A 16,143-nucleotide genomic window follows, 5' to 3' on the forward strand; every position below is an offset into this window, starting at 1 on the left:
GTTTATTTACAAGAAAAGGTCATTTTTAAACAAAATGTAGACCCCAGGTTTTCCAAATAAGTGATCGGTAATACATTCTTAATCTGTAAAACAAAACTAACAAATAAAGAAAAAATTTGAAAATTGTGCTAAAGCCAAAATACGTTTTGTTCCGGATACAGGATTGGAATCCTGTATCAGGGTCGGGATTCTTACCTAACAGTTTTAACTTTTACCTTTGTCTTGCAGTGGAGTGAAAATCGGGAATAGAATCCCTAAACAAATATTTTGTTTTTAGTGTTTTTTTTTGCGTAAGCAATAAATAAGTAATTCACCCTTCAGAAATCCAAATTAAAAGTTACTAAAATATTCCAAAAAAACGTTCAATCAATGAATCATACAATTTTTCCAAATCTTTAATGGAAGGTCACTTGATATTAGCGTCATGAATCAAAATAAACTAAAATCAACCAATTAGACAAGTTAACAGTTATCTTCAGACTTCAGACATTAAATTACCAGTAGGTGCAATAGTTCATTAATTGTAAGATTGGTTTCATTAATGTCAATCAATCACTTAATCCATCACTTAATATCACTCAATCTATCAATCAATCAATCATTCCATCACTCAATCTATCAATCAATCACTCAATCCATCAATTCATCACTCAATCCATCACTAAATCCGTCACTCAATCCATCACTCAATCCATCAGTCAATCCATCAGTCAATCCATCAGTCAATCCATTAGTGAATCCATCAGTCAATCCATCAGTCAATCCATCAGTCAATCCATCAGTCAATCCATCAGTCAATCCATCAGTCAATCCATCAGTCAATCCATCACTCAATCCATCACTCAATCAATCCATCACTCCATCAATTACTCCATCTATCAATAAATCCATCAATCCATCACTCCATCACTCCATCACTCCGTCACTCCATCACTCCATCAATCAATCAATCAATCACCTGATTATAAGTTCAGTTCCCCCTGCCAGCCTCCTCGCCTCTTGAACCAGTCTCAGACCGGTCTCACGGGACGGGGTCACAACAAGACAACGGCCTCCTCCAGTCTCTAGATAAACAAGATATTTAAGGGACTGTACACTGTACATTGTACACTGTACTGTACACTGTACGTAATCTAAAGTTCTTCCTAATTTATAATGGGTCATGTCAAAAATTTAACAAACTCAAAGAATTTGGGGAAATTCATGAACATGATGTAAATAAAAAGACGGAATTTTTTAATTTGTGGCATGTACGATTCACAGCGGTACCCTTTAACCCTTTTTTCCTCATCAAAAGTGAAATATTATTATTTTTCTAGCGGAGACTTGATTGATTTTAGTTTCGGCTTCTATATAAAAGTGACCTGTGCATTTATGCTACAAAAACAGTGGAGGAAATTAACAGAATTATATTTTCTTTAAATGACGATATCTACCACATTGTCAGATAGATGTTTAACAGGCTCCGTTGTGAACGAACATTCCTCTCTTTAAATGGAATAGTTTACTAGTTTACCCTTTTCTGAGACTAATCGGTGAATGATCGGAATCAAGAAGGCGGCTGATTTCCCTCCGCCAGTCTGGGCGGATACCATCACATCTCTGTCCGCCTTGAAATTAGAAATTAAAATCCGCATCTTCAACCGTCCATGTATCAGAAAGCGCTTTTTAACGAAGCCTCATTGCAAACTTCTGATCAACATACTGGGATTCAAAATCCGCAAACGGATCATAACTAGACAGAAGAGGGAGGGAAGGCAACCTCCCCCACACGCTTCCTAACCTTGTTTACCTTTTTGCGGCAGTGCGCGTCCCCTTAGGGCTCCCGAACCTCCCCCGGGAATGATCTTCCATTTATAATCGTTAATTTCTCCTTAAAACGGGACTAATTCAATAATTTAAGCACGCTAGTCAATCTATAGTATCCTTAACATTTGCATAATATTTTTTTTTGTGCACTGCCGCAAATAGGTAAAATGAGGTTCGGAAGCTGTGCGGGGGAAGTTGCCTTCCCTCCCTCGGCAGAAGCGGATCGAAAAAAGGAAGCTCCCTAAAAAATGGTTTATTCTAAAAAGCGGAAACAGATTTTAAAAAAGCGAAACGGACAATTTATCAAAAAATTAACAACAAAGGACTCCTAAAGAAATCCAAGAGACGCGGAAAATCAAACTTTTCAGAGTTATCTTTAATCCGATCCCGTGATGAAAGGTTTTCATAGCACCTACCTTAATATTGCAATGCTGCATCTATCTATATATCTATAAATCTATATATATAAAGATGTAATATCTGTTTATTTCTCAGATCATAGCTCAGGTACCCCTGGACCGAGTTGCCTCAAATTTTGTTTGGAGAACTCGGGATAACCAAGGGAATGTTCTTAGTATGGTTTTGAGAATCTAAGTTTAGAGGGCATTGGGCAACGCTGGGTTCCCAAGCTTTATTGTAAATCATTTTGGAAATCTTCGATGGTGTTGTCATACATATTTTAGAAAAAAATTGTCTACATAATCTTAATAAAGAAACATTTGGAGGTAAATAATAAATTTGATTTTTTGAAAAAAATTTTTTACTTAAGTTGACAGCTACAAAAAATGTTACAACGACAGACAAAAAATAAAAACATTTCGGTTAAAGATAAAACTTAAAATCTTAACTTATGTAAAAAATATGATCGTGAAACTAATTTCTACTAAAATGCGACATCACTGGGTGCAACTTTGTGACCTGTTAGCTCCTATAGCTTATGAGGCATAATAGAAATTCAAAACATTTGTACTTCAGCATAGCTCTTCGATGAGACGAGTTCAGATGGAAAACATGTAAAATTGTAAAACTTACTTTAAAACGTAAATTATAAAATAGTTACCATTATTAAAGGAATAGTGTACTGCTGCACCGGAGTAGGGACTTGAAACCCGTGCCTAAAACAAACAAATTTTATTGTATAAACTAGCTGAAAGGCCCAGCAGTGCCTGTGGAATTAAAAAAAATCAAATATTTTTCTTTTTTAAAATCTATTTTTGCCAAAAAAAATTTTAGAATTTTTTAGCCTATTTTACTCTCAGGATACCCATACGCTTCTTCAGAAAAAATCAGTCAATTCAGTTTAACTGTTTGTCCAGCTGTAGCAAACGTAAATATACATACAAATATATAAATATGAGCGAAGAGCTTTATTATATAGATAATACACTTCGAAAAATGTTTTGGCGCAGAATTTCTTCCAATCCTTGAACATCCTTGAAATCATCACTGGATTGTTAAGAAGACTGACTTCAGAGAAACCCTTTTGCTCTGTTTGAAAACTACTTCTTATTTACAACATTTAATCTTCGCGTGAATGGCCACCCTATCTTGGTTTCTCGAGTTTTTTCCATTTTTAATGAAATAAACATTTTGAAAATTCGGTTGTAAAATTAACAAATAATGCTAATAACGCATGTTTTAAAACAAAATTTTGTTGAAAAACCTCAATTAGAAACTAGTTACCCAAAAATTCAATTATATTACCCTGTACCCTAACAATAAAACATCTGGGAGAACAAAATGAAACTTCACTAATCTCCATTTAGGGTGAAACATGTTCAAGAACCCAAAAATTAAAATTATTAAAAAAAAAAACATGTTTACTGTATAGTGTGTACTTAAGGTTCTTGCATTTTTTACGGATTTTTTTGGCCTAACTCAGTCAATATTTAAAATTTTTCAAAAATTTCAATGGATATAATCTTTTTTGACATTTACGAAAAAAAGATATATGACATAATAAATTCGAGAAATATTTTTATTTTGAGCTATGTAAACTCTTATGCACATTTCTGAAAAGTATGTCAGAGGGTAAAAGTGGTCCGATCTCGAAAAAAAATTTCCTTTGAATTTGTATTGTAATAAATATCGGATGACACGATATTCTGTAAACCTACAGTACGTTATCTATGTTTGTAAACTTCTACGTAAAACCCATTATTCATTTGAACTGCGTTTCAAATGAATATGTGCAACAAATACATATTTGTTAACCTGAACATGCATTGTGATTAGATTAACTACATCATATCTATGGTCGTTAATCCTTTAAATACGTATATTCAGCTAAAACTGTGCTGTAAATATGTATGGAGATAGCTTAAATACGTTATATCTATCTTCGCTAATAGTAATTAATACATTCATTAACCTTGTAATTACGTCAATTCACGTTAACTTTTAACTTAAGATATCTAAAATAAAGTAGTTGGAATAGGGACTCCGTACTCTTTACTGCGAGAGAGTAATCATTCCCTGTTTTGATAACAGGTTGAGGATCGTCCCCTTTAATTTGGGACTGATAGTTACGAGCTTCCGATTGATATCGATAGCTAACGATACCACGCCCAGTGGTGGTGGCATTGATAGATCACGAGATTGGATCCGTGTGGTTTCCTGTTTTGATAAACAGGTTGAGGATCATCCCCTTTGATTTGGGATCGATAGTTACGGGATTGTATCCAGGTTTAAACATTAATAGCTAAGTGAAACTGAACCATACCTGGATGGATATGTGTTAGAGAAACCGTTCTGGATTAGGGTATTTACTACAGTATGACTAAATGTTACTTCTTCTGGTCGGCATTATACAAATATCCCTACTTGGTCTTTTTTGGGGTACACTAATGGGATTGCTAAAACCGGCGTGAATACCTGAGTTAAAATCAATTTACAAATCGAAATTTTTTTTGGAAATTGACCGAGCTTGGGCAAAAACATGTTTTTTAAACACTTAGTTATTTTTGTAAAGTGAAGTATTTAATAAATATGATTTTCATACTTTACTATTTTCAGTAGTATATTTTTTTCTCACTTAATTCATCATTAAAACCCATTTGCAGCGGCCATTTTGAATTTTTGTGAAAATTAACCTTTTGTAGACATGGATTAGAATTTCTAAAAGAGATTAGAGAACATTTTTGGATCTTAAAAATGATGCCAGAAAAATGGTTTACCCTTAATGTCCACATATGGTACTATGATTACCTTTAAAACTTCCAAAGAAGGGGACTTATATCTTCCAGGGATAGGATTAAAGTTCAATTATACGTTAACAATTCTTTCAGGGGTGTAACTTTTTCAGAATGATATTTGATGAATGGGGGGGGGGGGAATGAAAAATGTCACATCAAAAGGCAAGTTTTTCCCAAAAAATCATTTGTTTTCCCAAATTTAGAGAGAAAAAAAAACAAAAAAATTTTGCGCTCAGCGCAACCATATATATCTTCTGGGGAAAAACAATGTTTTTTAAAAAGGGGGAAGGGGAAAATAATTTTTTAGGAAAATATAAACCCCTGAAGTCTTTAAATCAATAAGTAATATTACTTTGTGAGGTTTGTGAGCAGAGAGGTGTGAAGACACGCCTCTTGGAAGCTAGGGAGAGGCAGACAGTCTCCACCCACAATACTAAATACATAGATTAATCAATAGATATATAATATATATATGTGTCTGTACAATTGTTTGTTTATATGTCCAATCATAACTCAAGAACCCCTGGACCGATTTGCCTCAAATTTTGATTGGGGAAGTCGGGAGACCCACGGAAATGTTCTTAGCTTGGTTTTGAGATTCTAAGTGAGTGGGTCGACTTGAATAGCGAAAATTTAGTTTCCCGGTAAAATCGTTTAAGTGCGGAAACGGCGGGAGTAACTTTTAGTAACCTTGGCAGCGCTGGCCGCTGGGTTCCCAAAGTAAACAATTATCTCTGTTTGTCTGTGCATCCGATCAAAACTCATGAACCCCTTAGGCTGGAGTTTTGAAAATCGCAATTTCAATGCAATAAATTTATCATTTAAAAACGTAATAATTGCCGAAAAACTGAAATGCTGTGGCATGGAAGACCGTACTGTTGCGGCTCATGGCTGCCGGACGAAAAAAAGCTAATATGTGGCATGGAAGGGGAAAATGTTGTGGCTTATGCCCGACTGCCTTTCCCCACTCGTCTGACTACAGGACTATAAGTACTTGACTAGAGGACTATAAGTACCTGACTAGAGGACTATAAGTACTTGACTAGAGGACTATAAGTACCTGACTAGAGGACTATAAGTACCTGACTACAGGACTATAAGTACCTGAATAGCGGACTATAGGTACCTGACTACAGGACTATAAGTACCTGACTACAGGACTATAAGCACCTGACTAGAGGACTATAAGTACCTGACTACAGGACTATATGTACCTGACTACAGGACTATCAGTACCTGACTACAGGACTATAAGTACCTGACAACAGGACTATAAGTACCTGACTAGAGGACTATAAGTAACTGACTAGAGGACTATAAGTACCTGACTACAGGACTATAAGTACCTGACTAGAGGACTATAAGTACCTGACTACAGGACTATAAGTACCTGACTACAGGACTATAAATACCTGACTAGAGGGGTGTAAAATCTCGAATAATGAATGAGCTGAGATCTTGCTTCAACCATCTTGGTTTCCCTAAAACAAAAAGAAAACAATGAAATTAAATAGAAGAACAAAAAACACCTTTCTTCAATAAAACATTTATTTTGAACATTTAAAAACAGAAAACTTTTTAGATTATAAATTAATGACAGATAATTGTGTTAGTAAAATAATAGAACACATTTTAATAAAAAATCAACTAACGTAAGTCGTAAATAATGTTCTGATGTTTGGGGGGGGGATTAGTAAAAATAAAAATTCAGTTTTTTTTCTTTAAGAGAATATTTCCTCGGACATTTTAGTTAGTTTAAGGAATTATAATGCAAATATAATTAATATTTACCCCTGGTTTCTGCCGAACCCCCTGGTCCTTCCTCCCCGCGGTACCCCCGCTTCATTTCCTCTCCTCCTTGTAGACGCCCCTGAGGGGGCAGAGCCCCCCTCACCTCCCTCACGTTCTCTCACATCATTAGGTTTATCTTCTCCAGCTAAATCAGGGGTGTTTATTCTTGTTAAATATAAAGAACCCCCTCCCCCCTTCCCCGAAAAAAGGAGACCTCCCCTCTCCTTCCTCAGAAGATAGTTCCACATATTGTTTTGGTATAGTATAGATGGGGGAGAGGGGGGGGGGCGGTGAATTTGGAGCACAAATAAATAAAATTCTTAATACACGCTCCAATCTTAAAGAGACTAAATCAAGGATGAAGGTGTTATACAGGGAAACCAACAAAGGATGAGACTTCCTAAACGATTGTACGGAATTTGAACAGTCTGTTACTGTTTCCCTGCAACTAAAAACTTATTTTGTCTTTGTTAACTTAAAAAACAAGTTATTAAAAGACTTTATTCAAAGTAGGAGATTTAAACGTCATATTAACAGAGTTTTAGGTCGTCTTCGCAGTCTCGTGCTTTGTGGGTAACCTTGTAGCTTTGAACTAAATTGACATTTGATATTGATATGAATTGATATTTCTAGTTTTAGTTTATAGTTTCACATTTGATAAGGATCTGGAGTCCCATTCTTGTGACCCCCCCTCCCCCCGACATTTTTTGGCCACCTCGTGTGATTATACTATTCAAGGTTAGGTTAAGATAGGAAGATATTCACGCAATGTTGCCTTGAGTACATATTGACCTTTATTAGATTGTCTTCACTTGAAAATAATATAAATAAATATCCATCCACAACATTCTTACCATTTTTAGAAGAATTGTTCATCTGAAAACAAAAATAAAATTAAATAAAAATAATAGTTTTTAACAATATAAAATTTTAAATTAAAAAAACAGGTTTAGTTTCAAACACTCTAACAAATGCAGGTCTAATAAGTAATTTAACAATTGGAATTCGTCAAATATTTAATAATTTTACTCATACAGCAATGTGGTTGATTAAAAATTTATTTCTTTATAAAATTTTTTTTAATTTTTAATTTATACTTTTTTTTCGGAAGAAATTGACAAAAAACCGGGTTTAAATAAGATTGACTAGGAAAATTAACAATGGAACATGGAACCGTAGAAGTAGTTTTCAGTTTTCAGAAAGAAAAAACAGAATATCTCACAAGTTTTGCTGAGACAAAAGATCTGTAAGTGTAATATAGGGAACCATTATGCCCGATTTACTAGGGTACCCCTGAAACCTTACTCTGATCAAAACCTGACTCGAAAACGTTTACTCTACTTGTACTTCTCTGAGTCTCTCCATTTCGCATAAGTTACTATCGGAGAGAAACCGCAAATGAAAAGAGAACAGTTTTGAGAAACAAGACATGGATATCTATTATCTAATTCATACTTAATACAACGCTTTTAACGGTACCGTTGTAAATCGGACATTGCCATCTTTGCATGGTCAATTGAAATTACGCTTACAGTCCCTTTAAAGGTGAATCAGGTATAAAGGTGGAGGGTGAACGCTGAAATTACATTTACTGTCCCTTTAAATTACATAACATGCTATTGACAGGACTAAATAATTTTAGAAATCCTTAAGATATTTTTTTTGGCCAAATTAATTTTTCCTTTTTTTCATTTCTTGCAAAATAAAATTTCGACCACAAAGTTTTTCAAAAAAAACAAACTGTCACCAAAATTGTGTAAAAAAAATATCTTTATATATCCTACAAATATGGTTTCAATAAAACAAATAAACTTTATAAAAGACTAATCAATAATTATACTACATCTTACACACACCGTCTTCCCCCTTAGTTCTTGAGAGCTTTACCAACAACCGTAGCCCGGAACATTTACCAACAACCATAGCCCGGAACATTTACAAACAACCGTAGCCCGGAACATTTAACAACAACCGTAGCCCAGAACATTTACCAAAAACCGTACCCCGGAACATTTACAAACAACCATAGCCCGGAACATTTACAAACAACCGTAGCCCGGAACATTTACAAACAACCATAGCCCGGAACATTTACAAACAGTAGCCCAGAACATTTACAAACAACCATAGCCCGGAACATTTACAAACAACTGTAGCCCGGAACATTTACAAACAACCATAGCCCGGAACAGTTACAAACAACTGTAGCCCGGAACATTTACCAACAACCGTAGCCCGGAACATTTACAAACAACCGTAGCCCGGAACATTTACAAACAACCGTAGCCCGGAACATTTACAAACAACTGTAGCCCGGAACATTTACAAACAACCGTAGCCCGAAACATTTACAAACAACCGTAGCCCGGAACATTTACAAACAAACATAGCTCGAAACGGTCAAAAAACGTAAATATTTTAGAAGATTTTACCTTTTTAAAAAACACTATTAAATTACAAAGTGACATAAATCATACATGATGGCAACCCATTCAACATTTTTTTAAACAAGAGACTGCTTAAAATCACGTAAACAGTTTCTTTAAAAATAACATTTGAAAATTGTCACACTTATGAGGTCTGGGATACACATTTCAGAAGGCCAAGGTTACATGTATTGTGCCCTGCAAGGGGTAGTTTATTATTGGCTGAAAGACTTCAGTTGAGAAAAAAAGTAATACATTTTGTTTTGAAATATATAGATTATTTTCGGTTGAAAAATATTTGCGAATTTGTTTGATCTTTTAAAAAAAAATATATTTTATTATTTCTAAGACATTTTTTTCTTCCAAAATCCCCTTGCAGAATTAGGCACTCACAAAAGGTACAGTCCTATAATACGATACATAAAGTTATATTAAAAATCGTGTTGAAATATGTGAACAGTTCAGGATTAAAGCTAATTAATGGGGAAAAGAAAAAAGAGAAGAACTAAGGTCTGAGGTGACATAAGTAGGTTTAGAGTAAGGGGAAAAATGTCGAAACAAAGTAAAAAAGTCTCCAAGGAGGAAAAGAAGATTTGGAATGAAAACGTAGATATTTAACAATATATGTACAGTGTACGGGGAGAGCAAAAAAGTGTGAATAGCGAAATCTTGTATAAAATAAAGCATTTTTTTGGTAATCTCATTTTTGACAAAATATTTATGAAACTTTTGATTTTTTAAGCAATCTAATAGATCCAAGAAAATATTTTTTACTCAAAATTTGACGAGTAAAAAAACAGTGCGGGAATATATTAGTTCTAACATCTCGAAATCTTGAACAGATTAGATGAGTAGTTATATGCTCTCGCTATTCACCCTTGTTTTTTGACTCACCCTGTATATTGAACAGTGTATATATATAAAGTAGCATACTTCATGCTGCATGCTGCATGCTGCATACCGCATACAGTTTACATCTTACATTAGGCAGCAAACAGCATGCTTTAAACAGCATACACCATACACCATACACAGATACATCATATGTTATGTTGAAACACACTGTTATCTTATATCTTATTATCAATTGTACTAAATAACAGTCAAAGATGTGAGAGGGGGGGCACAACAGTTTGGATAGGAAGGGGGGGGGCACAAAGATTGAAAACATTGAGGAGGGGGGTTGAGGGTATGGAAGAAAGCGAATATGAGCAACTTTCAAAAACAATTGTCAAAAAGATATTTGTTCTCAAAATTTATTTTATTCTTCTTTATTTTTCCCTTGCTTTCTTTGTTCTTTCTTCTCTTTTTCCTCATCACTTGTTGTAATAAACAGAAGTGGAACCATTCCTGAACAAAAAAAAAATATATTCCTGTACAAAAATACACATTTAGAAGATTTTGATGTTGATGTTGATCAGGATCAGGATCAGGATCAGGACCAGGATCAGGACCAGGACCAGGATCAGGATCAGGATCAGGATCAGGATCAGGATCAGGATCAGGATCAGGATCAGGATCAGGATCAGGATCAGGATCAGAATCAGGATCAGGATCAGAATCAAGACTTGAATAGTGAATATTGGTCAAATGTCATTTAACATTATACATGTCATGTAGCCAAGCTCATGATCATCGATAAGGTCTGAATCAAGGTCAAAGATGAATTTTTACCTAATAAACACCCAAACATTACTCCCAAACATCTCCCCAAGTTTGCTGCTATCCTAAACATATTTAAATATAGATATTTAAGAGGATAAAAATCCCCAAAAGGGTATTATAAAATCCGCAAATCAGAAAATCAGAATTCTGAAACCAGAGGGGAGGCCGTATCAACTTCCTTTTCTATTATAGACTTGTTATTAATTATGTATTGATTCTAAAAAATGTGATCGACAGTGTGCGTGTATGAGGCGTGCATTATCCAATATCCATGTATATAAGTATAAGTATATAAGTTATAAATGTTTGTTTATTTGGTAAGCAAGCTCACACCTAAATTATTTGAACCTAAAAAATCAAAATCAGAAAAAAAAAGTTAAAAAGGAGAAATGCTGGAGCTTCACTCTACCTGGAGGTAGCTCCATCCTACCTGGAGGTTGACTGCTTCATCTGGTATGGAGAGAGGTATGAAGGTTGCTCTATATCCTACCTGGATGGTTGCTCTATATCCTACATGGAGGTTACTCTATATCCTACCTGGAGGTTACTCTATATCCTACCTGGAGGTTACTCTATATCCTACATGGAGGTTACTCTATATCCTACCTGGAGGTTACTCTATATCCTTCCTGGAGGTTGCTCTATATCCTACATGGAGGTTACTATATATCCTACATGGAGGTTGCTCTATATCCTACCTGGAGGTTACTCTATATCCTACATGGAGGTTACTCTATATCCTACATGGAGGTTGCTCTATATCCTACATGGAGGTTGCTCTATATCCTACCTGGAGGTTACTCTATATCCTACCTGGAGGTTACTCTATATCCTACCTGGAGGTTACTCAATATCCTACCTGGAGGTTACTCTATATCCTACATGGAGGTTACTCTATATCCTACATGGAGATTACTCTATATCCTACATGGAGGTTGCTCTATATCCTACCTGGAGGTTACTCTATATCCTACATGGAGGTTACTCTATATCCTTCCTGGAGGTTACTCTATATCCTACATGGAGGTTACTCTATATCCTTCCTGGAGGTTGCTCTATATCCTACCTGGAGGTTACTCTATATCCTTCTTGGAGGTTGCTCTATATCCTACCTGGAAGTTGCTCTATATCCTTCCTGGAGGTTGCTCTATATCCTTCCTGGAGGTTGCTCTATATCCTTCCTGGAGGTTGCTCTATATCCTTTCTGGAGGTTGCTCTATATCCTACCTGGATGGTTGCTCTATTTCCTTCCTGGAGGTTGCTCTAAATCCTACCTGGAGGTTGCTCTATATCCTTCCTGGAGGTTGCTCTATATCCTACCTGGAGGTTGCTCTATATCCTACCTGGAGGTTGCTCTATATCCTACCTGGAGGTTGCTCTATATCCTACCTGGAGGTTACTCTATATCCTACCTGGAGGTTACTCTATATCCTACCTGGAGGTTTCTCTATATCCTACCTGGAGGTTACTCTATATCCTACCTGGAGGTTGCTTTATATCTTACCTGGAGGTTGACTGCTCCAGCTGGTCCGGAGAGAGGTCTGGAGGTTGAGCTCCGAGCTTGGAGGCTATTGTCTCAACATACCAAGCAGATCCTATTCCCATCATGTCAGAAATAGTATTCCCTGGAACAAAATAAATTCTAAGAATTACTCAAAAATCTGTCAATAATGTTTTCAACAAATCCACAAGCAATTGATAAATCAATAAAAAAAAATGTAATTATAAATTTAACAACAAATCAATAAATAATAAATAACTAATCAATAACTAATCAATAACTAATCAATAACTAATCAATAACTAATCAATAACTAATCAATAACTAATCAATAACTAATCAATAACTAATCAATAACTTATCAATAACTTATCAATAACTTATCAATAACTTATCAATAACTTATCAATAACTTATCAATAACTTATCAATAACTTATCAATAACACTCAGGTGCATATTTGGGTATTAATAACTATGACATAATATGTAGAAAGGATCGTAAGGATACAAATAAGGGGATAGGTGGAGGGCTTTTAATCTATGCAAAAACTAGCCTTGGAGCATGTGAGTTTGAAAGCGAAGAGATGAAGGATTTTAACCAGTGTTGTGGAATTAAATTCAAATCTACTGATCACTCATATATTCATTTATTTTTGATCTATAGACCACACAACCTTTATAATGGTGAAAATGTGACTGAGAAGAATTACAATCTTTTGAAAGCAATAAAAAATTCTCCTAAACAATCTGTCCTAATAGGAGATTTTAACTATTCGGACATAGATTGGAAAAATAGAACTGCATCAGCTAAAATAAGTAAAGACTTTTTAGAACTAGTTGAGGACAAATTTCTTAAGCAGTGCATAGATTTTCCTGCTCACAATTCTGGAAAAACCTTAGATCTGGTCTTAGCACAGGGGGAACTTGTCATTAGCTGTGAGAACATAAGAAAACTTGGATCAAGTGACCACAGAATGATCCTAACTCACATAAGAGGTGAAGTACCAACAAAGAACAAAACCAGCTATTTCAGTGATTGGAAAAATGCAGACATTGTTAGTCTGAAAGAGTTCTTATGCAACATTAATTGGCAGGAAGAACTACACAACCTGGACATTGAAGAAGCCTGGAATCCTTTTAAAAACAAACTATCTGAATGTATGGACAAATTTGTACCTCAGAAGGTAAAAAAAAATTGAACAATCAGCCACCTTGAATGAATAGGGATTTGCTACAGCTTATCCGAAAAAAGAGAAGAGTTTGGAAGAGATACAATAAATACAGCAGCATGGAGGACAAGACTGAGTATGAAAATATGGAAAGACAAGTAAAAAACCAAATAAGAAACACCAAAAAGAACTATTAAAGAAGACTTGCCAGAAAAATAAAAAATAATCCCAAATTGTTTTATAATTATATAAATTCTAAAAAATCTCACATAGTGGCAGTTGGACCATTAAAACATGAAGGAAAATTAGTAACAGATTGTAAAGAAATCTGTGATAAACTAGGTAATCACTTTGGCTCAGTATTTACTAAGGAGGAAAACTCTGACGGAAATATCAACATTGAAGACCTCACTGACCAAATAATTGATGATGTTTTAATCACAGAAAATGATGTCAAGGAGAAATTAAAGAAGCTCAAGCCTTTTTCCTCTGCTGGGCCTGACAACATAAGAACCAGGATCTTAATTATAGCAAGTGATGAGGTTGCTGCCCCACTCCAAATGATATTCCAGCAATCACTAGATACAAGAGTGCTTCCAAAAGACTGCAAAAATGCAAATATAGTCCCAGTCTTCAAGAAAGGGACCAGATTTGAGGCAGGAAACTACAGACCAATCTCCCTAACATCTGTGATATGCAAAGTAATGGAGTAAGTACTAAAGGACCGAGTAGTTAACCACCTTGACACAAATAAACTCATACACAGTTCACATCATGGGTTTATGAAGAAAAAATCTTGCTTAACAAACCTACTTGAGTATCTAGAGACAATACTCACCAATATAGATGAAGGTGATTCAGTCGATGTTATATATCTTGACTTTGCCAAGGCATTTGACAAGGTCTCACATAAACATCTTGCAAAAGTATTGGAAGCTCATGGTATCAAAGGCAAAATCCTACAGTGGATCATCTCCTGGTTAAACGATAGATCACAGAGAGTTTATTACAACAATAAATCATCAGCCTGGAAACCAGTTTGGTCTGGAGTGCCCCAAGGGAGTGTCCTTGGACCGTTGTGTTTTGTTATATATAAACATACTTGACCTAGTAATTAAAGATGCCCTAACTTTTCTGTTCAAGTTTGCAGATTGACTCTAAGGCTGGAAGGAAAGTTAATACAGACAAGGAGAGAGAAGCACTACAATGTTCATTAAATTCATTAACTCAATGGGCACAGGACTGGAAGATGGAATTCAATGAGTCGAAATGTAAAGTTCTAGAAATTGGAAAGAATAATCCAAGATATGGGTACCAAATGAATGGTGTAAATCTGGAGGTTTCAGACAAAGAGAAAGATGTTGGTGTAATGATACAGGAGGATCTTAAACCCTCTAGACGGTGTGCTACTGCTGCAGGGGAATAGTATTTTAGGCCAGATGGCCAGATCTTTCTCCTGTAGGAATAAAACTGTATGGATCTCATTGTACAAAACCTATGTCAGGCCCCACCTTGAATACTGTATTCAAGCCTGGAATCCCTGGCTAGTAAAAGACAAAGAAACTCTAGAAAGGGTTCAAAAAAGAGCAATATCAATGACCTCTGGACTCTTTGGGTCAACCTATGAAGAGAAGCTGAAAGAGGTTGGTTTGATCTCCCTGGAGAACAGAAGAAAGCGAGGAGATATGATCCAAGTCTGGAAAATTCTACATGGACACGACCATGTGGACAAAAACAAATGGTTCAGCTCTGCATATGTACCAGAAGAAGGAAGGAGTATTCAAAGCAGGCAGTCAAGTGATCCTTTAAACTTGAAAGTTCCAGCTGTAAAGACTGAAGTATATCGAAATCTTTTTAGCACAAGATGTGTTAATATGTGGAACGAAATCCCACAAGATGTGAAAAATGCAAAGAACCTGAATAGTTTCAAGAATAAACTAGATGAATGGCTGAACTACTGAATGGACAACATAGACAAAAGATTGAGATGTTTTAATTATCACACCAGTGATACAATAACATAAATTCACCAATTAAACCAATTAAACTTATCAATAACTTATCAATAACTTATCAATCACCAATCAAACAACTGATCAATTAATCACCAATCAAACAACTGATCAATCACCAATCAATCATCTTATCAAATAACTAGTCAATCAACTAGTCAATCAACTAATCAATCAACTAATCAAACAACTAATCAATCAACTAATCATCCATCAAACAAACTACTAATCTATCACCAATCAATCAATCAATCAACCAACCAACATAACAATTAAAACGCCTAAAATTCATTCAACAAACCACTACCAACGACAGTCAACCAATCAATTAACACATAAACCGATACAGTAAACAATCAATCAATTAATCCATCAATCAGAACGACCGACTGCCAATCAATCAATCCACCCACCCAGCAACCCAACCCACTGCCTCACCTAGTGCTGCTGCTGCCATGGTGCTGATTCCAAAAGTAACCCCTAAAGTTAGGTCAATGTACTCCCCCGCCATTATCATGATAAAATTATCAAGAAATCCAAAACCTGAAACAACAATCCTTTATTTCTCAGGGGG

At 35.4% G+C, this 16,143-nt stretch overlaps 2 protein-coding genes across 4 annotated transcripts in view; both read right to left on the minus strand.

The window, feature by feature from the left end:
- Positions 1 to 6,481, minus strand: part of LOC111712409 (ATP-dependent RNA helicase DBP10) — an 11,925-nt gene extending 5,444 nt beyond the window's left edge. The window contains exons 1-6 of the mRNA XM_023487004.1: positions 6,416 to 6,481; positions 5,356 to 5,436; positions 2,870 to 2,924; positions 1,517 to 1,610; positions 959 to 1,064; positions 216 to 254 (exon numbers count right to left, since the gene is read on the minus strand). Coding sequence (XP_023342772.1) covers positions 216 to 254; positions 959 to 1,064; positions 1,517 to 1,610; positions 2,870 to 2,924; positions 5,356 to 5,436; positions 6,416 to 6,474 — 434 coding nt within the window. The 5' untranslated portion in view covers positions 6,475 to 6,481. The remainder of the gene's footprint in view (positions 1 to 215; positions 255 to 958; positions 1,065 to 1,516; positions 1,611 to 2,869; positions 2,925 to 5,355; positions 5,437 to 6,415) is intronic.
- Positions 6,482 to 9,226: 2,745 nt separating this feature from the next.
- LOC111712408 (transmembrane protein 65) overlaps positions 9,227 to 16,143 on the minus strand; it is an 11,721-nt gene continuing 4,804 nt past the window's right edge. The window contains exons 5-9 of one of the 3 annotated variants that reach the window (XR_002767444.1): positions 16,008 to 16,112; positions 12,390 to 12,510; positions 10,895 to 10,947; positions 10,284 to 10,570; positions 9,227 to 10,173 (exon numbers count right to left, since the gene is read on the minus strand). Coding sequence is in view for 1 of the 3 variants with exons in the window: in XM_023487003.1 (XP_023342771.1) it covers positions 10,482 to 10,570; positions 10,895 to 10,947; positions 12,390 to 12,510; positions 16,008 to 16,112 (368 nt within the window). In the remaining 2 variants the exon portion in view is untranslated. Of the gene's footprint in view, positions 10,571 to 10,894; positions 10,948 to 12,389; positions 12,511 to 16,007; positions 16,113 to 16,143 lie in introns of all 3 variants that reach the window. The other 2 variants (XR_002767445.1, XM_023487003.1) reach the window with 2 other exon arrangements.

Source organism: Eurytemora carolleeae, unplaced genomic scaffold (genome assembly GCF_000591075.1).
Source record: "Eurytemora carolleeae unplaced genomic scaffold, Eaff_2.0 scaffold1273, whole genome shotgun sequence".
Classification (NCBI taxonomy): domain Eukaryota; kingdom Metazoa; phylum Arthropoda; class Copepoda; order Calanoida; family Temoridae; genus Eurytemora; species Eurytemora carolleeae.